At 42.2% G+C, this 22,309-nt stretch overlaps 1 protein-coding gene across 3 annotated transcripts in view; it reads left to right on the forward strand.

The window, feature by feature from the left end:
• Positions 1-22,309, forward strand: part of ENOX2 (ecto-NOX disulfide-thiol exchanger 2) — a 38,779-nt gene that overhangs the window by 8,425 nt on the left and 8,045 nt on the right. For all 3 annotated transcript variants that reach the window (XM_035123068.2, XM_060270132.1, XM_035123073.2), the window contains exons 2-10: positions 4,558-4,680; positions 8,261-8,392; positions 9,399-9,536; positions 10,878-11,084; positions 12,506-12,739; positions 13,432-13,644; positions 16,365-16,471; positions 20,076-20,187; positions 21,040-21,221. In XM_035123068.2, the coding sequence (XP_034978959.1) occupies positions 4,558-4,680; positions 8,261-8,392; positions 9,399-9,536; positions 10,878-11,084; positions 12,506-12,739; positions 13,432-13,644; positions 16,365-16,471; positions 20,076-20,187; positions 21,040-21,221 (1,448 nt within the window). The remainder of the gene's footprint in view (positions 1-4,557; positions 4,681-8,260; positions 8,393-9,398; positions 9,537-10,877; positions 11,085-12,505; positions 12,740-13,431; positions 13,645-16,364; positions 16,472-20,075; positions 20,188-21,039; positions 21,222-22,309) is intronic.

The raw sequence follows: 22,309 nt of genomic DNA on the forward strand, positions 1-22,309 counted from the left end.
CTGGATCCGGCCCGTGGATGGTCCAGGAATAGCCACATGTATCGCCAGCACGCACGTTCTTTCCCTCTCCCTCACATGGTGGTGCTGCCTCCTCCTCCCTCCCTCCCTCCCTCCTTCTGGCTTCTCCCTGCCCTCCCGAATGGCTTTATATCCCGTAAATCCCCCAGAAAGCAGCTCCTGCCAGCGGCCATGTTTCTGGTGCTGCTCTGCCCATGTATGGGCACCGGAAATTGGGCAGCGCTGGCATCGGAAATCACTTCTACGCATGTCCGGAAGTGCGTAGAAGCGACTTCCGGTGCCGCTCTGCCCATTTCCAAAATGGCCGCAGCGCCAGAAGTCGCCTCTACGCATGTCCAGAAGTGCGTAGAAGCGACTTCTGGCGCTGCGGACATTTTGGAAATGGGCAGAGCTGCAGCAGAAGTTGCTTCTACGCATGTCCGGAAGTCACGTAGAAGCGACTTCCGGTGCCGCACCGCTGCTGGTCCTGGATTTTTCAATCCGGAACTTGGCAGCTATGGTTTGTGATGTATCTACCGTGTTTCTCATATTATAAGACACGTCTTATATTTATTTTTTCCTCAAAAAAACACACTATGGCTTATTTTCAAGGGATGTCTTATTTTTTTCCTCCTCCTCCTCCTGCTGCGGCCGGCATTGCTGCTGCGCCTATCACTATGTCTTATTTTCGGGGTATGGCTTATATTCCTTGAATGCTTAAAAATCCTGCTATGGCTTATTTTATGGGTATGTCTTAAAATATGAGAAACAGGGTATGTACAGTATAGGGTAAACTTTGTACTGATCAGCTGCATAAGCCCCTTGGTGCTACCGGTATTTTCTTTGTGCATTTCTGCAGACCACACCCTTGGGCACATGGCAATATCAACATTGTAACCAAGCAGCTTGCGGATGCTATTCGCAATTGCTGATGCTTTCACAATTCCTTTAAAATTAGCTGCAGTGTTTCAAGAATGCACTTGTGTCTTGGATTAGGGGTTCCAAGTCCTTCAATCATATTCCAGGCGCTTTGCATTCTTTTCATTTGCTGCTTGGAAAGTATGGACTACTAAATAACTTGAACAGATGGTTCCCAAAGCTTTGGTTTTGCTGTGAACTCCTCCAGCTACAAATGTATCCTTATGAGCCGTGTCAGAGTCCCCAAAATCAGGTTATGGTGATTAAGGCACATATCTGACATAAGGCACACTGTACTGAATCTGATCATTCTTTCATTTCACTTGCTACTTTTGTCCTACAGCAGTCACAGGCAAGTGTTTCAATGTTTGGTTTGTTGATGTTGTAATAGCAGCACAAATATTCTCTGTCATCACTCTTATTTTCCTTGCCTTTCTTTACCTTTTTTTTCTTCTCTTTTCTCCTCTTCAGTTCTTTTTTTGTTGTTGATATTGCTCATGTAAAAAATATTAATAATGATATGTATTTATTTTTTGGTTCTGTAGATGCATATGCATGACTTATATGTGTATATGTATTTTTATTTGAATATATCAATAAAGGATTTTTAAACATTTTTTTAAAAAAAATTCTCTGTCATCACATCAAGTTGCGAGGGATTTCCTATTGCTGTTTTGGGCTGCTTAATTAACTCTTTAATCCCTACCCCTACTAAAATTAAACTTTTGTGTATATAACTCAGATGAGCACACACTTATCCCCTTTTTATCCCCACCTTCCTCAGTTTATTTCCTATGCTAAGTTATAGATGGTAAACTCTGCTGGGCCTGCCATTATCTTCTGCAAAGTGGCAAGCAGATAGATGGTGCTATATAAATAATTAATTTACAAAAGAACCTTATTGGGACTATCTCTGTAAGGGAGCTATATGACTGGGCAGATTTGACTGTTTTGGTTCCCTGTCACTTTTGTATGTGTTCATCCATATGTCTGGTCTGCCCCATTTAAAAGCAGTGCTGTGGGAGAGAGGATCACATTTCTGAATATATGTGTCTCAAAACAATGCAATTTAAAACATGTTTTGATAAAGTTTTTGCTTTAAAAATACCTTGCAAAATGTAAATATGTGCAAATCCCAAAGGATAATTACATTCTGATTTGCAGCTTTGAGAAGTACAGATCAAGTTAGTTCATAGCAAAGAAATGATAATTTTCTCAAACATTTCTAAAACGGTGGCTGCAAAAGAGGATCTTTGTTTAGCTTCTCTTGCTCTTGATGGAGCTAGGCTGGGAAGTATTCTCAAGCTCTTTGAAGATTGCTTTGGTTAGCTAGATTGAAGGAAGTGTAAGTGAGCTTGTGTATGCTCACATTGGACAGACTGGGTACAATCATTCTTTTATCTGGAAGGAGACTGGCTTCCTTCTCTTGGCCCTGGGAGGATAAAATGGAGAGGAGAGAACCACGTACACTACCTTGTGCTTCTTGGAGTATATGTGGGATATACCGTATTGGCCCGAACATAAGCCTCACCCGTATATAAACCACACCTTTACAATTCAAAGGGGGGGGGGAGACGATACTCGAATATAAGTCGCTCACTTAAAATTCTGCAGGCACTCACACCTGTTCTGTTTCAGCAGTGATATCATAAAAGCCAGTTTTTGTAAGGCAGTGTTTTTCAACCACTGTTCCGTGGCACACTAGTGTGCCGCGAGATGTTGCCTGGTGTGCCGTGGGAAAAATTGAAAAATTCAAAAGATTGTTCTGGCAAACAAAGCTATTTTGACATTGCTCCCATTTTCCACTACATATCTGTGTGAGATGAGCTTTTCAAGCATGATTGCTATAAAAACTAAATACAGAGAGAGACTGAGAGCTGTTGACGAAGAGCTACGTGTGTGTCTTTCTCCGATTCCAGCCAGAATATCAGCTTTGTGTGCAACCAAACAGGCCCAGGTTGCACACTGAATAAAGTATTTTATAATTTTTCATATTTCTGTTTACTTACTATTTCATAATAAAGTAATTATAAAATACTTTCTTTGTGTTTATTTGATTCCTATTCAAGAGAATTACTTTATATATAGCCAATATAGGCACAGAGTTAATTTTTTAAACATTTTCTAATGGTGGTGTGCCTCGTGATTTTTTTCATGAAACAAGTGTGCCTTTGCCCAAAAAAGGTTGAAAAACACTGTTGTAAGGTTGCGAATTGAAGCAGCGCTTTAACTTTTCACGGTCAGAATTTGGGGGAAAAGTGAGGCTTATATTCAGGCCAATATGGTAAATGAAATAAATGAAATAAAATTGAGAGGTGTTGTAACAACATGTCTGAAAGCAATGAGTCTATGTTTGGTAGGCTGCAAATTATGTGGCCCTGGTGTATGCAGAACTGAAGTCTATGCATTTACTTTAAGCATCTCCATTCAGAGTTTTCTGTCATGTCTGTCCCAGCATTCTGGCAAGAGAGAAGACTGTCACTATTGCAGCCTTGGTTCCAGGTGCAGGAAATGTAAACCTGACTATGTAGGGAATGCTCTAGCAGTAAATGTTTATCGTTCTGAAGTGTCCCAAGACTCTCCAACCATCCCAGTGATGGCTGAGACTTGTTGCTGCTACTCTCACCAGGGCTTTGGGATTAGCGTAGGGTTTAACACCTAGCATCATCATATAAAGTTCTGTCCTCAAGAGGCAAGTCTGCTTGAGATGCAACATGCCAGGATAATTCCTTCACAACAGCTCATTCTCGCTTTGCTACAAAAGGACCCTTTCACTTCTCCAGGTTCTTCTAATGTGATAAGCCATATTGGTGAGAACTTAGTCAAGATGCTCTTTCAATTAAGCTTTCCTCTTGCTTTTGAGGTGTTGCAATGCTAGGCAGTCTTACCACTTGTATCCTGTATTTGTTGTCATAACCAATTGTGCTAGGTGCTAAGGTTAATGCCAAACAAATTTCTGAAGCTTGTGTCTCTCTCGTCCCCGTCCCCGTCCCCCTCATTTCCTAGTACCACAACACAAGGCTGGACTTCAGATTTCTATGGAAGGTATTCAGCACCCACAGCCATCAATTATTAAGTTCCTTTTTGTTGTGTGTGTGTGTGTATGTATATATATATATATATATATATATATATATATATATATATATATATTTTTAAAACTACTACCGGTAGTCCCTGTACAGCAGAGAATATATATCATCATACTTTTATCAAATGCCTTTCATTTTTTTTCCCTTTCAAATTATAAAAAATACATGCAGCTCTTGCACTCAATGGTATATAGAAATACTTGACTAAAAAGTAGGTAGAATAGCTTTTACAGTTATGGGACTAATTTAGATCCATAAAGAAGTATGCAAATTGTCTGCTTTCACAGACTCCTCCATATCACCATCTTTCTCACCATCTGATTCCCCTAAACAGTGAGAAGAGGGTTGGCAACTGAGTGGGGAGGGCCTGCATCCCCTTTGGACAGTGTTTGATAGTGCACTGTTTTCTTGTATTGCTTCAGGTTTTTCTCTCTCTGAGACTGTGTTGTGAAAACATTTGGCTTACACTTGAGTATTGAGGATTTGTTTGGAAATTAGAAGGGATCAAATGCTATTCTTAACAAATTCTTCCCTTTTCCGTCTCTCTCAGGACTAAACCACCTGCCCTTTGACCCTGGCAATAGCAAACCTCTGCCATTCAATAGCAGGGACAGCCCTGCTGAAAATGGAGGCGAGGCAAGCCAGAAACGGAAGAGGATAAATTTGCCTACAGGTAGGCCATGATGTGTGCATGTGGTGTAGCAAGCTGTGTTTGTGCCTGGGGGATGTCTTAATACAAGAACACAACAGGACAGACCCAGAAAATGGTACTGGGGAAGTTCTTTCCTCTCCATGACCACTTCTGTCTCTCCTATTTTGCCTTATTGTTAACATGTACATGAAGCTGCTGGGAGAAATAGTTTGGAAGTTTGGGCTAAAGCGTCATCAGTTTGTGGATGATGTACAACAACTCTGTTTATCATTTCCACCTTCTAGTTTGGGGTTTTAGGATGGATGAGGGCAAACAAGCTGAAGCTTAATCTGGATAAGACAGAGGCACTGCGGGTAGGAAACATGGTGTCCTGGGCCATAGAGTGTGCCCAGAGTTTGATGAGGTTGCACTCCACCTGAAGGACCAGGCACACAGTCTGGGAGATTCTCCTGGACTTTCTAGGAAGTTGCTGATGGAATCTGTTCCCAGAAATAACTGATACATAAGATGTTACTCTATCTGGAGAAAGTGGAGCTGGCCACAGTAGTCCATGCCCTGATTGCATCTCAATTATGCTACTTTAACATGCTGTATGTGGGGCAGTCCTCAAACACTGTTCAAAAGCTTCAGCTGATACAGAACACATTCTCCAGTTGCTTTGGGGGGGCCAGATGACTAGAGCATATAACACCAATTCTACACTTTCCACTCTCATTACCAGTGAGTCTTCAAGCCCAGATAAAGTGTTGGCGGTTACTTTTTCAAACCCAAATGGTTTGGGACCAGGATATCTGAAAGGCTACCTATATTTTTACATGAACCTGCCCAACCCTGGGTTGGTAGGTCTGCCTTTAAGATTAATCAAGTTGGAAGTGGGGGGACGGGACGGGGCCTTTTTACTGGTGGGCCTATCACTGCGGAACTTATTCACTCAGTCTGTTTGTATATAAGCAGGCCTTAAAGCACACAATTGTTTTTTGCAGCTTTTAACTGAATAAGATTGTTGGTCTGTAATTTTAACTGTTGCTGTTTTTATCTACAGCATTGTGTTGGATGATTTAATTGGTTTTTAAAATCTGATGTTTTAAATTGTTGTAGGGCTGCATGAGAGAACCTAAGTGAACAGAGGCTCACTTTTAGAATGGAAAAATGTCCTGTTATTCTAGCTCATTCCATGCCAGGGATCCTGAGTTCTGGGATTTCTGTTACTTGTCACTTGATAGCCAGAAGTCAACGAGTCGCAGCTGTGTACGTGCTTGAGTCAGGATGAATCTGAATTGGGGGTTTATGTTTGTTGGTCTGGTTGATATGCAGTAGCAAAAACAAAGTACTTCTTATCCTCCCTCACTGCCATAAAAAATTGGAATGAAACATGGACATTGCCATGATGATCCCAAAGTATAGAAAACACAAGCTAAGGAAAAGCATATATTTAATTGAGCCAATGCAGGTTGATATAGAAATACGACTTGAATTTCACAGAATTTCACAAGCTAGATAACTCCTTGTGTTGGATGAACAGCTCTGTGAAACTCAATAGCGTGTATGTTCCTTTACCAATTTTTATTAGCCCAATATAGATACAGTTGCACGCCCCCCTAACTTCCAAGTAGTGTGAGATTCCAGGGGTTCCAGGCACTTACCCAGGGTTCATGTTTCCTTTCAGGAATGAGGCACAGCTGAGACTTTAGGATATATGGTTTATTTACACATATATACAACCTGAACCTGCGATGCAGGGGTTCACACTATTAACACCCTGAATTGGCATTGTTTCTTCCTTCGCTGCAGCACTGGATTTAAGCAGAAATCCATCATGGCTCTCGGTCACTCTGCTTGCTATTTTGCTTCTCGGACACATCACTGCTCACTCTCAGCTCTAGCTTTTGTCCTTCTCATTATCTGCGAGTGGAGGGAGGGCCCCCATTTGCCATCTCCCACAGAGCCCCTTAATGGCTCATCACCCATGCTATCACCTCATGGGAGAGCTAGCTTGGATTGATTAACTTTTAACACTTGCTGAATCCAGGGATTAGAGGGGTCTGGCACCCACGAACTCATAGCAATACTGTTTAACCTGCATCAGTTACATGCAAAGATGTGGTATTGTTCTTATTTTGGGGTTTTGTGATAATCAAATGGAACCTGCTGAAAATAGCAAAGCCATCCAAAAGGAAATTAGAGCCCCAGACTACGCATCGGGGTTGATGATTGTGCTAAAATGATTCTGCATGAAGCAGAAAACTTCCTTACTCTTGATGAGCGCCTGCCCCAACAGAGCATTGGATGGGGAACCAGTGGCCCCCCAGATATTGCTGGATTCTAACTCTCATCTGTCACAGCCAGTATGGCCAGTGGCCAGGAAAGATAGGAGTTAATTGAATTACAAGTTCTTCGGGCAATTAAAGGAATGGGTCAGAGGATGTAAAGTACACCTGTTGCAGTGGCAACTGATCTGATGAGAAGTGCAAGGGCCTGTTGGCTCATTCTAAGCATTCCATCCCCAGTGCTTTCCCTTCACTGTTAAGCTGGAATAGAGTAATCATGGGTACAAGGGGAGGAACCAAATAATTATTTCAGCCAGAGAAGGATAGATGAACTGTCATTATCATACGAGGTGAGATTCCCTAGAAGCAGTTGTCACCTGTCAAGGTTTTTCCTATTGTCCTGCTCAAACTTCGAGATGGGCTGGGGAGGTCCTCCAGGTAATTCCATGTTGTTTAGGGTTGCCATACATCCATAATTTCCAGACATTCCCCAGATTTGGCCATTGGAAACAGTATCCGGGTGGAAATCACCAAAATGTCCGGGCATCAACAACTTTGGCCAAAATAACAACTTTTGTGTCTGGATATTCAGTTTTTGAACTGCTGTTACTTGCCTTGAGATGAAGGGCTTCGTGATGAAGGGTGGGATATAGGTAAAAGAATAAACAAACGAATTAAAACTACTAGTACTTGGCATGAGATCTAAGATGGCATTGCGATGCACTAAGTTTTGTGTGTGACTTTGCCTCTTGAAGCTGCTCTTATGCCAAATCTATCTACTGTTTTTTAAGCTTAGGGCAGATGGGAGAGAATTTGAAAATGTTTTCAGGAGTTTGACAGTGGGATTTGGCCTCTGGACATGCAGAAAACATATGGACTTTGTCCTGGATTATGGCCTAGTGTTTTTTTTTTAGGGGTTATACTCTGCCATCAGAGGATCATTCTGGGGCCCATGATAAGTGCTGGCTCAGATCTATTTTAAGACTTGTGCCTTTACAACTAGAGCTCTTATTTTGGAAAGAACAAGATGTTGGTACATGGGGGATGGGATGATACTCTAGAGAGAGGGAGGGGAGCACAGACAAATGTGGTTTGCATTAAATAGTTTGTGCCTAAAGCGAGTATTTGTTGCATCCTACTCTCCCCTTAGAATTTATCCCATCATTTGCCAAGATATGCAGGATGCCATTTTATAGGGGAGATTTATTTGGTTTCTATCACTTTCTCTTCCAGTTTTATCATTAGTAAAAAAAAAGGGTGGGGGGTAAGTGATGCTGGTAATTAAAAAAAAGTACATTTGTTAATACGTTTGTCAATCATAATCCTTTCTGTAGACAGCATCCCACATCTGAGTCTAGAGTCTCCTCCAATGGATTTGGGCATGTCAGACCCAACAGCCTGGACCACTGCAATGAATAACTTGGGGATGGCACCAATGGGAATAACAGGAGATCCTCTTTTGCCTGGTAGGTTGTGCTCTTGGTTTGGTATTGCTGCTGCAAGCATGCAATGCTTAATTTTTCCAGTGGAGTGTTGAGGGGAGTAAATGTTCAGAGAACACATGAGATCCATGCCTAAAATGGGTGGGGAATCTCTGGCCTGGGTCTGATTAGGCCTGTTAGGCCTCCTTATTTAGCCAACAAGGCCATTTTCAGGGAAGCCATGCCCATCTGTCCTACATCTATTGGAAGTCATATATAGTATGAAGTCAGATATGGGGTAGGTAAAAACTTGGATCAGCTGAAAGGGTGTTTGCAGGTTTCACTAATCAGATGATTGGCAGCACCTGCAAAACAGCCTGCAAAATAGCACTTTGAAAGGGTCTTTGCAAGACTAGACAATTGGCTGAGTGCTCTATCCACTTGACCCTTAGGAGTGGCTGTGATAATAAACAAAAAACAGCTCTGCAACTTTAATGCAGAATCTGGCTGTGACTGGCCTGATTGGCCGACCCTCTTGTATGTTACCAAAAAGCACCTTCACTCCATCTATGGAGCCGTTAAGCACTTTTTTAAAAGTTTCCTAAAAAGAAAGGTAATTGACTGAATGAATGGATTTATGTGTAAGCACTCATGCAGCACATCTAAAATTAAAAGAAGGCAAGGCAGTCTGGGGTGGAAGAGGCAAAACAGATGCCTGAGCCAGCTTTCAGTGTGGTGGTATGCATGGCTGTCATTTCAGTTACAAAACCAGAAGGAAGTGCGGCTAATCTCCCAGCGTGGGGGTGTACTGTGGGCTCTCTTTTTCTTCAATCCTGCCTGTCTGCATCTTTGTCCTCCCATGCATGAGAATTGGCTTTTGTGGGATTATGTGGGCTGCCAAATGGCTCTATTTCTCCAGACTCATTGCTTTATGTATCTCTCAGGTTCTTAAGTTTTGATTTTACTGATGGAAAAAAAATCTGCTTTCCTAGTTAGAATTATTGTGCAGTTGCAGCTGAAACAATCTAGCTTGATGGCCTCTCTGTTTCAGACTTCGACCCTGCCCTTGGAATGATGACTGGGATCCCACCAATCAGTCCCTTGATGCCTGGCTTGGAAATAGTGCCACCACCAGTGATTAAGGAGATCATTCATTGCAAAAGTTGCACACTCTTCCCACCTAACTCAAGTAATCCTTGCCATAATTCTTGCAGTTGCACTGGGATCAGTTGGGAAATATTGAAGGTACAGAGGGACATCTGATGAAGAGTCTGGTGGATGTACAGATCATGGAGGGAAGAAGAAGCTCTTTTCCCAACAGGATATTTTTTATAGTTTGGCCAAGCCAGAATACCTTTTAGATTGTAGAGGTGGCCTGGACCACCTCAATGGGAGCGCTGGGAGCCTCAAGCATCTTCATGTCCTCAAGGAGTGAGGCCATCTCTGTACTACCCTGCTCTGCTGCTTGCTGATTCTGTCCACTTAATGAGAGGCAAAATGGAGAAGCAAACATTACTGGTTAAAGCAGCAGTCTAGAGGTGGTTGTGGGGGAATCGGTGGCAGGGAGAACCAGTGGCAGTCAGGGATCACAAGGGCTGGTGTCCAGTGACTTCTGGAGACTTGCATGAAACCCATCCCTGGTCTAGAATGCCACTTGATGAAGGAAAGGGAGGTAAACGTGTAACTTCCCAGAACTCCGCTCTAGTCTGCTTGGCAGTCCATCTCTAACATTTTCTAGTTGAACCCTTCTCTGTTTTAGAATATTTTCAATGTCAGGGAGTAATTGGAAGAGAAAGCTATAGAGATGAGGTTGCAAATCTTTTTTTAAAAAATAAGATTTTCGACATCATGAAGGGCAAAAATTATGGCAGTGCTGATTGTGCAGTATGCACAATTTCATAAATTTGACTAGAACATGAAAATGCATAGGACATTTTGCAAATGGAAGCCTAGTTTTGCGTAGCTGTTGTTGCAGGCTGCTAAACAGCAAGCAGTAATAAAAAGAGAACCCAAGTAAATTTTATAGACCCTCATTTCCCTCTTTTCATAAAGCTGGTGGTATTGTCTCCAATGGTATAAGGGTGTTTGTATTTGGCTGTGCACTGTTCTTGTAGTTTATTTTTAGTATGCATCTAGCAGTGAGCTGTTGCCAAAAAAAGATGATCTTTTCTTCTTTGGGAAGCATGCTGTGCTGGAAAGATATTGCTTTTTTGATATTTTAAGGCTGGAGGATATAACTTTGCCTGGCAAGTTTGAGGGCTCATCCGCACTTCCATTTGCCATGCCACATTCCCCTGGGAAAACCCAAAGGGCAAAGGCAAAACCGCTTGGAGGCAAGGGGCAAGTGGAATGCCACTCAGATCTGTGCTTTCTAGGCACAGGACAAGTGCAAGTGTGGAAGAGGCCAGAGTTGGCCAAGCCTTCTGACACTAAAACACAAATGCGCAGCTGTTGTTGTCGGATTGTAGTTGAATACCAGATGTCTTTTGCTTGTGGCAAGCTTATGTATCATATATCTTCTTGTCCTTAGATCTCCCTCCTCCCACCACAAGGGAAAGACCTCCAGGATGCAAGACGGTATTTGTTGGAGGACTGCCGGAAAATGCAACAGAAGAGACTGTTGTGGAGATTTTTGAGCAGTGTGGAGAGATCTTAGCTCTTCGGAAGAGCAAAAAGCACTTCTGCCACATCCGTTTTTCTGACGAATACATGGTGGACAAGGCTATTTATTTGTCTGGTAGATACTGTTTGTCTTTGCTTTTGCCTCAGAGATAATTTCTTCTGTAGAGTTGCAAAAGCCACATGCAGTCATGTCTGTTGTGTCCCCTTCCATTTTCCCAGTTGTACAGTCATCTCTCACCAATTTCAGTTATTTGGCTAAGGAGTCTTTTAACTTCACTATAACATGCAATGGTGACACAGACCATTGTGAATAGCTTTCATAAATTTGTCTAATAAAAACAGAAAAATGGTCAATTCCAAAATTCCAACAAGCTAAAAAATGTCAGCATGAAACAACAGTAAGGAACTCTTGTGAGTTGGCCAGCTCACGAAGAGAGGGAATTATTCTAGTGCAACAAGCAATGTGTCTCTATGACTGATGATGATGATAATTGTTATTGTTGTTGTTTGTACCCTGCCCATCTGACTGGGTTTCCCCAGCCACTTTTGGCAGCTTCCAGCATATACAAAACCATAATAAAACATTAAACATTAAAAACTTCCCTATACATAGCTGCCTTCAGATGTCTCTTAAAGGTAAACCTTGTACAGTATATAGTAGTTACTTATCTCCTTGACATCTGATGGGAGGGCATTCCACAGGGTGGGCTCCACTGCCAAAAAGGTCCTCCACTTGGGCTCTGAGCTAGATCTCAGTGGCCGGGCTGAACGACGAGGGTGGAGATGCTCCTTCAGGGCCTGAAATCTTTATAATACCTGCTGTAAACAGCTGATTATCAAAAACTATCACCTTTTCAAACTATCCAGAACCAACATGGCTTCTTTGGAGAACTTTGGAGGGTAGCCTCCCTTCTGGAATAACATGTGTTGTCCAGCCAGTATCACTGTACCCCATGAGAACCACCCTCCATAGTTGTAAGAGGAATCTAGTAAGGCTTCAGCAACTTAACAGAAACCGCAGCAACCTTTCATCTGATGCTCACCCAGCACCCTTTGCGCTGTTTACAACTTAGCAAATATTGCAGTTACAATTTCATACAGAATTTACCTGAAGTGGTTTTGAGCTGTGTAGCTGGTCTGCATCATAGATGTGATACAATCATTGATAAAGCAAACATATTGATATGTGTGGATGAGCATACATAGCAGATGATGTTCATTTCTTTATCCAGTTTGAACATGGATATTATTAAGCCTGAGTTGTAGCTGCTCATGTTTCCTCTGATAGGTGTCTCTGGCAGTCTCTGGAGACAAAGCAGACATAACCCCCATGTTGTTGCAGGTGTATAATAACAATAACAATAACAACAACAACAACAACAACAATAATAATAATAATAATAATAATAATAATAATAATTAATACTCTGGGCAGCTTCCAACAGGATATTAAAAACACAATAAAAGATCAAACTTTAAAAACTTCCCTATCACAGGGAAACTGCTGATTGTTGTTTCTGTAACTATCATTGCCAGGTTATCGCATCAGGCTGGGCTCCAGCACTGATAAAAAGGACACAGGGCGCCTGCACGTGGATTTTGCTCAAGCCCGGGATGATTTCTACGAGTGGGAATGCAAGCAGCGGATGCTGGCACGGGAAGAGCGCCATCGCAGAAGGATGGCAGAAAAACAGTTCCACCCTCCCTCCCCGCCTCCTGTTGTCCACTATTCATATTATGAGTGCAGTATTGTTGCTGAGAAGCTAAAAGGTACATAGGGCTTCCCTAAACTGGCAGACTGTTGCATGAGGATTGTGGCAGGTGGTTAGGAACATAGGAAACTGTCCTGTATGCTATCAGATGAGTTATCTGTTTCTTACCCAGTACTGTATGCTCTGACTGGCTATGGTTCTCCAGGGTCTTGGAAGAAGAAGGGTCTTTCTCATCACTTCCTACCTGATCTTTTTAACTGGGGACTCTGTAAGGATCGCACCCAAGAAATTTTGCATGCAAAGCAGTTGTTCTTCCACTGAGATGTGATCCATCCCATGTAGACATACAACAGATGAGTACATTGCAGCTGTCTGTGGAGTTAATCTCATCCACCACAGCCTTTCAAAGTTTTGCCTTGCTTGGGTGGATCATTTCATGAAGACCTGTGCAAAACAGTAGTATTAATTAGACTGTTGCTTGTTACCTGAACATCTCCAAGTGACTTAACTAATGTTTAGTAAATAAATGTAAATACATTATACCATAAAAACATAACAAAAGAACCCCCATAGCAGCCACAGGAAGCTTTGGCAAAGGACTAGTAACAGAACAATATCATCTTAGCCTATCAAACCTCTTACTATGTTTTTGTGTTTTAAACTCTCACACAGGGAGCGATTATTTAAACAATATTACTTGCAAAATGCACCAGTGCTTTGTACCTGAGCAGTGTTTCTCTCTTGGGTCAGATGATTCAAAGTTTTTGGAAGCGGTGCAGACACTGCTGGCCTGGATAGAGCGTGGGGAAGTGAACAGACGGACTGCAAACAACTTCTACTCAATGATCCAGTCAGTCAACAGCCACATCCGCCGACTTACAAATGAGAAAGCAGCCCATGAAAAGGAAATGGAAGAAGCAAAGGAGAAGTTCAAGCTTGCACTCTCAGGAATTCTTGCTCAGTGTAAGTGTTTGTGGCTTGCAACCAGGATTTAAAAGTCTCACTTGATGGAAATGTACCATTTTTTTGTTTTCTTTTTTTCCAGTTGAAGGTTGAACAAGAGAGAGAGAGACACAGATCCGGAACATACATTCCCTTTATTAAGAAACATATTTAGGTTTATTTCTTACAAATTTCTCAACCACCATGCTGCATTGGTACAAATGTCAAAGAAAACCAGCAAATATTTTTTTTAAAGGAAAAAGATAAACCATTTAGCAGATAAAATGCTGGGCATTAAAATTAATTTTAAATGAACGAAAGGTTACCAGGCCATCAATGCTCAGTGGAAACAAGAAAATCTTACAAAGCTTCTGGAAAACTATCAAAATCTTATTCTGATAGGTTTCTGGAGAAAAAATGGTCCCCAGACACAACAAACAAAAAAGCCCACAAAACTCCTACTGTGCACATTTTCTTTGGTAAACTAATGATACAGTCTGGAGAGCATTCTTGGGTGATTATTAATGGGATGGGACACAGGGAAGAACATGGTAGTGAGCCTTAGTAGATGTCATGTGCTTGCAGCATACATACTGCATCAGGAGACAGACCACCTATTTCTGCACCAGCTGAAGCTTCTGAATCTTCTTTGAAGTGTCTTCTTAATTTCTGTTCACACTCGGGATGTGCAGGTATTTTCTGCCTTAGTGATGTTCCTACCCACAGGCTGCTCCTGTGTTAACCACAGCCTTGTACTTTGGTGATTGCTGAGAGGCTTAGGCAACAAAGGTAGGTGTATAGCCAAATCCCTTACCTTCCTGTTCATTTGAGGATCTACAGATCATCTTACTAAATGGGAGATTTAAGCCTTCAAGGTAATGTAATATTGCTGCATTTTCCCTTTTTCGTGTCACTTTAAAATTTATGTACAAAACATTTGATGCTCTTCTGAGCCCTGGGAGTGTTCTGCAGTTTTCACTGCCCTGTTGTTAACCAAGATCCATTTCCAACCAGGAGATTCTATTCCTATTGAATGTCCTGCAGAGCTTTTTTTCCTTCATTCTCTGGAACTGAGTAACTAGCCAACCAAGTCCCTGGCAGGCAGCAACACTGCAGTGCCTCACAGCTGGGGAAGCAGACACCTCAGCAGCCTCCTGGCCTTGATAATCTGATTTTAAGGTCACCTTGTTATGGATCACAGCACAGTGTGACCATTCGTCTCCTGAGTGTACCAAGAGGATTCTGAAGTCCTTTACAGTTTGCTTAGTGTTTGTTTTGAATTGTTTTATTCTGTTAGCCTTAAAAAAAATTTAAAAAATTGGTCCCGGATTCCAGAAGGATGTACAGTAAGTAGCAATTGGGGAAACAATAAGTGCAGGGGGTGGAGATTGAGGGGGGAACCTCAGACCTGAATCCTGTCATGATATTGGTGTTGGTCAATCTTTAGCCAGGGCAAGAGCAATTCAGTAGCCTCTCCAGTGTTCAAGCCAATCACCTGTGGCTATGTGATGGATTTTTAGCTCTTTTCAGGGAAGATGATCTTTCACATCTCAACCTTTTGCCTAGAAATTTGCAGGAATATGTTTTGGGAAAGGACCTGTATTACTTTACTAAATGTGGTGCAGCATATCATGCTTTCCACATCACCAACAGGCCCTACTCTGGTGTTTAAAATAACATTCATCCCGAGGAAAACTGTGCATTGCAACTTCTCATATAAGCTGTGCAAACATGTACATGTGGTGATTTTTTTAAAAAGTCTAGTCATAAAACTGGTTCACATGTTATGCTAAGCCAAATGCTCAGCACAAATGCATGAGTGTGAGGCTTTTCAGAGAGGATATCGCTGCTGCTACACTCCTTCCCTGGTTCTGCTGCTGAACTGCTCTGAGCTAAGCCATGTTTTGGCTCAGTGTGTTGACTGAACTAAGGTTCATGGTTTGTCTCGATCAAGACAAACCATGTTGTAAACCGAAGAACAGACCTTGCTGTTGTTTGTCTGGAGTGAGACAAGCTACAATCCTGGGTTCATCACATGCTGAGCTAAATGTTGGCTTAGCTCAGAGCAGTGCAGCAGCAGAAGGACAAGTAAAGTGGCTGTGATTTCCTCTCTTGGGACCCATGCTAAACCATTGCTTGCCTTAGTGTTACAAGCAAGCCAACCTATTGGGAATATTAAAACTCCACTGGAAGTCACACCCCATTTCTTTTTGGCTTCTGAGATTTTTCCAAGCCATTACTCTGGTAGTAAGGACTAGAAATGGAATTAAAAACCAAAGGTAAGATTCAATGTGCAGGATTTTGGGTCCAGTACTTATTTGCAGTTACAGAGTGAAGTGGGGGGGGGGAATTCTCTCTCTCTCTCTCTCTCTCTCTCTCTCTCGCCAAACATCTGTTTCTTTTTACATGAGTGCTTTTCTTCCTCTTGAGTTTTTAAAGAAACTCCGTTTTTGAGTGTTTAGTGTCACCTTCCTCATCAAGACAGCTTACTCTGTTAACTTGGCTTCTGCCTGATTGGACATATAAACAGATCTTGCCTGTTGTGCTGCTTTGATCTCCAAGTTCTGTGGCTCTAGCTTCTTCCTGAGCACCATCTTTCTCAGCTATGGTTCCACCCAGAAAAGCATCATAAGAAAAAGATTCACTGGACCACCTGCCTGATCCCGCTCTCTTACTCCTTTCTCTTGCCCTCTCTGGATGATATTGTGGCCTGGTTTTGCCTGCTGATTTTGAAACTACAGTCGAGCAGATAGTGGCCGTTTACCATTCTGCATCCAAACAAAAGGCTTGGGACCATTTCACGAAAGCGCAACGTAAGAACATCAGCGTATGGTGCAAGCAAGCCGAGGTTGGTACTTCCTTTTACTTTTTGTTAGCTCCCTCTGGCCTATAGGCTTGCTTATAAAAGGATGGATTTTTCCAGCCTTGCCCTGGAAGGTAAGTAGCAACGCACATGGAGCTAAGTTCATAGCAAAACACAGCATGAGGAAGTTCAGGAGAGGAAAAGAACAGCCATTGGTGAACACTATTAAGAAGCAGTTCAGAATTATAGTGGGATATGAATGAAGCTCCTTAGAAACAGTTGTACAGTACTTGCATTTTTGGGCAGCATTATGCCTATGACCTAAAGATAGTAGCTCTGCTCTCTTCAGTTCTGAGGGCAGCCCTGTATAGGGAAGCTTTTTAATGTTTAACATTTTATTATGTTTTATATATGTTGAAAGCCACCCAGAGAGGCTAGGGCCACCCAGTCAGGTGGGCGGGGTATAATAATAATAATTACTATTGCTATTATACTAAGGTGGATTCAGGTGCTTTAAGACACACACAATAGCCATATAAAAACTTAGGGAGCTAGAAACATGGCAAGGAGGTCATCATCTGTAGCCTGCAATCATCTGAATGTCAGCTGTTTGGGAATATGGGGGTGTGTGTGTCTTGCTGGTGGGCTACCCATAAGCTTCTGGTTAACCACTGTGGGGGCAGAATGTTGGTCTAGGTGGGCCTTCAATCTGATCTGCCAGGGCTCTTCTTAGTTAGGTTAAATGGCTGGAAAGTTGTGGCAGTGCTAGCATTAGCCATGAGGCTGTAACAAGGCTACAAATGTCCCACGTGGGACAGGCATTATGGAGAAAAGAGCAGTTGTGCTGGGTTCAAGTTGCAGATGAGATTGGGTTCATGCGAATAAGTATTCTTAGCTGTAATAGTTGAACAAAGGAGTATGGATTCTCCTTCCCTGGATGCTTTTTCTCTCCACACATTTGATGAGACCAGATGAACTACTGCCAGGTATGATTTAAAGAAGTTCTGCTATTGCAAGGATTTGACTCTTTGACCTATTCTGACTCTAAATTCTGGGCGACCATGCAGCCTGTCTGCTACTGAAGCCTGCAGCAGAAACAGTGAATGTGCCAGGCATAATTTGAAGGAAGCCCCTAAGTGGTGGTGCATTGTAGAATTTTGAAGAGGCTGAGTATTCTATATGATTTAGAAAGGGCTAGAGATGGACAGGCTTGTTTAAGAAGATCCAAAGAAGCTTTAAAAATGTTCAGTCGTGCATTCGGTTGTCAGGCATGCAGAACTGAGAACATAAGAAACATGGAAATGAAGACAGTTCAAGTTCTTCCCCAGAAACTTCTGGTGTTGGATTCAAACTCCCATCAGCACCAGCTAGCATGGCCAATGGTCAGAAATGATAGGAGTTTTCATCCAACAACAACTGGGGGGCCAGAACTTCGCCATTCTGCCTTACATTAAGACATACTTGCAAATGATTTAAGGATTCACATGAGACCGTGATATAGCTTAGTACTCAAACAGGCCATAACTAACATTGATATAAAAGGACAATTTTAATGCAAAGGTGCCTTGTTCAAGAGTGGCGCCTGTGCTACTCTGTGACATAGTTTGCTCATGATTATTCTGGATCACAGTGGCAAATAGTTGGGATGAGAAGCAACTGGGCATGTGTTAAACTGGTTTAAAATACAAATATACAATGAGGTTCCTTGCAGTTTGTGGCAGCTTCAGGTAAGTAATTGTGATCTGGAACATATGGCAAGTATTCTGCGCGATTTTATTGGTAGTTTCGTAACTGGAGTAGAATAACGCAGGATATAAATAAATGAAATTTAGATCCTGTCCTGCTGTGCCTGCGGAGTAATTGGCACGCTTATTCGAAAACCATTTTCATTTATGTTTATTTATAAAAACACTGCTATCCTGCCTCTCTGTCTTAATGAATCCCAGCAAAGTATAAAAAGCAACTAAAAATGCAATAAAGAGAATTGGCCCAAACAGTAGAATTGCTTACGATCTTACTGTCTGTCTGCCAAGTGCTCTGCGAAAGGGCCATGTTTTTGCAAAATGGCAGGAAGCTGGCTGTGATGGGGCCAGGTTGGCCTCCCTCTGGAGAGCAATTCCACACCTTTGGTACTGTAACAGAAAACACCCTGCCATGCATAGTCCATCTACTTTTAGTGGCTGGGTAGAGACATATTAATGGAGAGTTCTTAAGGACCCATGTCTTGATGGCTTATTAACAAACCTTTCAGCACTTTCCAGCATTGACCAGTCTTCATCCAAAAATAAATAAATAAAGGAGATAGTGTGAGATGGATGCCGTAATATGGAGTTTTGGGAACTTGGGAAGAATGCTGCCTACTTTTTATTTTATTAATGATTTGTATTGTGTAACAAAAGTACATATAGTGTCTGTTTTCAATTCATAGGGTCCTTTTCACAGTTCAGTTACATTCAGTGTGGGGAAAAAGAAAGTGATGAGGGGAGAAGGAAGGGGGGTATAATGATATTTCGTTCTACTGCATAGTATTTGTGCAAGTTTTCTTGTGTAAGCGTCACATAAGTAGGTCATTCATTAATTGATTCCTTTATTTCTGTTGGTGCTTTTAATGTGGAAGGTTGTGGGTTCAATCCCTGGTATCTCCAGTTGGAAGGATTGGGTAGCAGTGATGGGAAAGTCCAGGGCATTCTGGCACCTCTGTAAATTTGCTATTCCCTGGCACAACTTTGCTCCCCCTAAAAAAAGCTCAATAAGTTCCAGCATCTCTTTCTAGGAAAAAAAAGCCCTGGGAAAGACTCTTCTCTGCCTGAGATTTTGAATAACTGATGTTAGTCAGCGTAAGCAATACTAGGCTGGGTAATATAAATCTAGCATAAAAGTCCCCAGTACCCTAGAAGCAAATCATTCCATCTCTTTAACCATCACACTTTTGTCTGGTTGTTCATTTCTGTTTAGCTGCCATGTGACTTTTCTGTGTAGCCTGGAATTGCTATGCACCTTTCTACAAAAGGACCCCCCATGCTTTGCATCTGTGGAGGGGGCTGGGAGTTGGTGGGATTTCTCACCCTAATATTCAGGCAATAGCCAAAGGATAAGCCTCTTAGGTTTCCCCCACCCTTTCCTCCAAAATAACCATTTTTCAGACAGACTGCACTTCTGCCTTAGAACCTCACTGTTGCTAAGATCTGGTGTTGCTAAGAGTTGAACTGGGGAGGCTTTGGTTTACATCATTCCCAAGCCATGTGTATAAAGAATGAAAGGATCATGAGGCTTGTTTGAGTAATTAAAATTACTCAATCCTCAGTTACTTGGAGATTAAAAAATGGACAAGGAACATAAAACATTTTGTTCTTTGAACGTACTGTGCAAGTTACAATATTTATCACCAAGGGGGACTTGCTTTGAATTCCATGCTAATCTTCCCCACCCCAAAATTCTGTGAATGAATTCTATCAAATTGCACAAATTGGGAACTTGATAGGTTTAAGTGTCCAAAGCCTGCCATTACCAAACACAAAGTCGCTACACTTCTCCCCCTATTCCTTTTCTCCTGGTACTTCTTGCAGGTTCTTACCTGTGAACCAGCCTGCAGAGCAATCAGTAGCATTTCTTTTTTCTTTTATATATAAAAATGCTCTTTAAATCATAGGAAATCCGCAACATTCAGAATGATGAGCTGATGGGCATCCGACGAGAAGAGGAAATGGAAATGTCTGACGATGAGACAGAGCCATCAGATGCCAAGGAGATGGAAGAGTCAGGTATGACTGGCACTGTGTTGAAAGGAAGCCAGAGTATTCAAGTTCAGGGGTGAGCGGTTTTCAAGCATGTGTGTTCTACTTACCTATTATTTTTAATCAGGGCCCCAGGTTTTTCCAGCTAGAGTCAGTTTCAAAACAGTAGCTGATTGGGAATGGCAGAGCTAGTCGCAGTTATTTCCTGCACTGAGACCTCATATTTCTGGATGACTTACCTATATACATTGTTTGAGTTCCTGCAGATCTGGATTCTCACATAAAATCTGAAATGCACTTGGTAGTTCCCCTAAGAGCTGAGGCACCAGTTAATACAGGGGATGGGACCAGGGCCGTCTTAAGCATATCTGGCACCCTTGTGCCGTGGTACGAAGATCCCTCCGGTGCCCCCCCACCCCGTTTCCCAGTGCAGCTGTCTGGCGGGCGCAGCCCAGCGCCCCCCTGGCAGCCCGGCGCCCTGGCGCCCTGCACCACCCAGCCTTGCCATAGGGCCGGCCCTGGATGGGGCCTATAGATAATAATTTGTTCCTGTGATGTACAGCCATTGCATTTGCTTACTGTCCCCTGCTGCAAAGCATGCATGGTATCATGCTAACTACAGATCAGTCTGACGCAATCCATACTACAGCTGTGTCATGGGTGCCTACAGAGCAAGTTACCAAAACAGGTGAGACCAGATGCTGATGTATAACACATGTATAACACAAACATCTCCAACATACTTATTAAGGAATTATGCATATATTTAGAAGGTGTTCTAGAAAATAAATAACCAAATGGGGTACAATGAAGGTCAAACTAATTCCAAGGACATTAGGTGAGCCCCCCCTACCCATTTTTTCTCTTCCCAACCCCCAGCTTTAATATCTCAAGCAGAAGCTCTGAAGGAAGAAAATGACAGCTTAAAATGTCAGCTTGATGCCTACAGGAATGAGGTGGATCTCTTAAAGCAAGAGCAGGGCAAAGTGGACAGAGATGAAGACATAAGCAAAGACCAGAAATTAAAGATTCTCCAGCAGGCTTTGCAAGGCATGCAGCAGGTAGGACTCTTTCCTACAAAAGGAAACCACCTCCAATGAATATTTGTAATAATTGCCTTGTGCCAAAGAAAATCTCTTTTCCCCAACATGGTGCCCTCCCGAAGTTTTGGATTCCAACTCCCATAATTCCTGACCACTGTCTATGATGGCTGGTGCTGACGGGGGTTGTAGTCCTAAACCTCTGGGGAAGGCTGTTCTACTGATGCCTTTTATTGGAGTGAAAATAAATGCCCTTGTGAAGCTTGCAACATGTCCAAATTCTCTTTCCAAGGTTACAACATGGGAATGCTGAGCCACTAAGAAGTAGACTTGATTACAGAGCAGTACTGTTTAGGCTTTACAGTGCCAGAGGCTTCCCTGAATGCATTTCTGAGATACTATTTCTGATGTAGTCGTAAAACTGCTTCTGTGCGGCTGGGGAAAGAGTTAATCAGTGTGTTTCCATGTGACTGGTAGAACAATGAGTGGACCTAATCACATGGACTAATGTGGGTCTTCCTCACAGATTTGGCACCATGAAAGGGCACCTAAATTGTTTGTTCCAAGCAGCTGTTTCAGGAATATCTTTTATGTTCCTAAATGCTATGCTACCGGTAGTCAGAGGGACTACAAAGGCTCACTCATCTGCAGAAAGAACAACAGCAAGAGTTTTGGATAATAAAAAAGGGATGTCCTCTAAAAATGAACAGCTCAGGTAGCTTTAACTTTTGTATGCAAAAGCTGTACCATGAGCTGTAAAATGTAAAATGGGCTGGATGTTATATAATAAATGTTTTTCAATGCATTGAAGATAGGTTCTGCCAGAAAAGGAGCTCCACTGGGAGAGAGGTTGGAATAAAATAGGGGATAAGACAGTGGAAAAGTAGATAGAGCAGAGGAAGTAACACTTTATCTAAAAACAGCCCTGCTGGGTCAGACCAGGGGCCCATGTTTTCCAGCATCCTGTTCGCACAGTGGCCAACCAGATGCCAATTTATTTATTTAATGAATGAATGAATGAATAGTAGTTTGCCTGGTATTAGTTTCGGATTTGTTTGTACTTTACTCAGTGTATGGGATTGGGTGCTAAAAATACAATAGATGAAACT

Source organism: Zootoca vivipara, chromosome Z, assembly GCF_963506605.1.
Source record: "Zootoca vivipara chromosome Z, rZooViv1.1, whole genome shotgun sequence".
Lineage (NCBI taxonomy): Eukaryota > Metazoa > Chordata > Lepidosauria > Squamata > Lacertidae > Zootoca > Zootoca vivipara.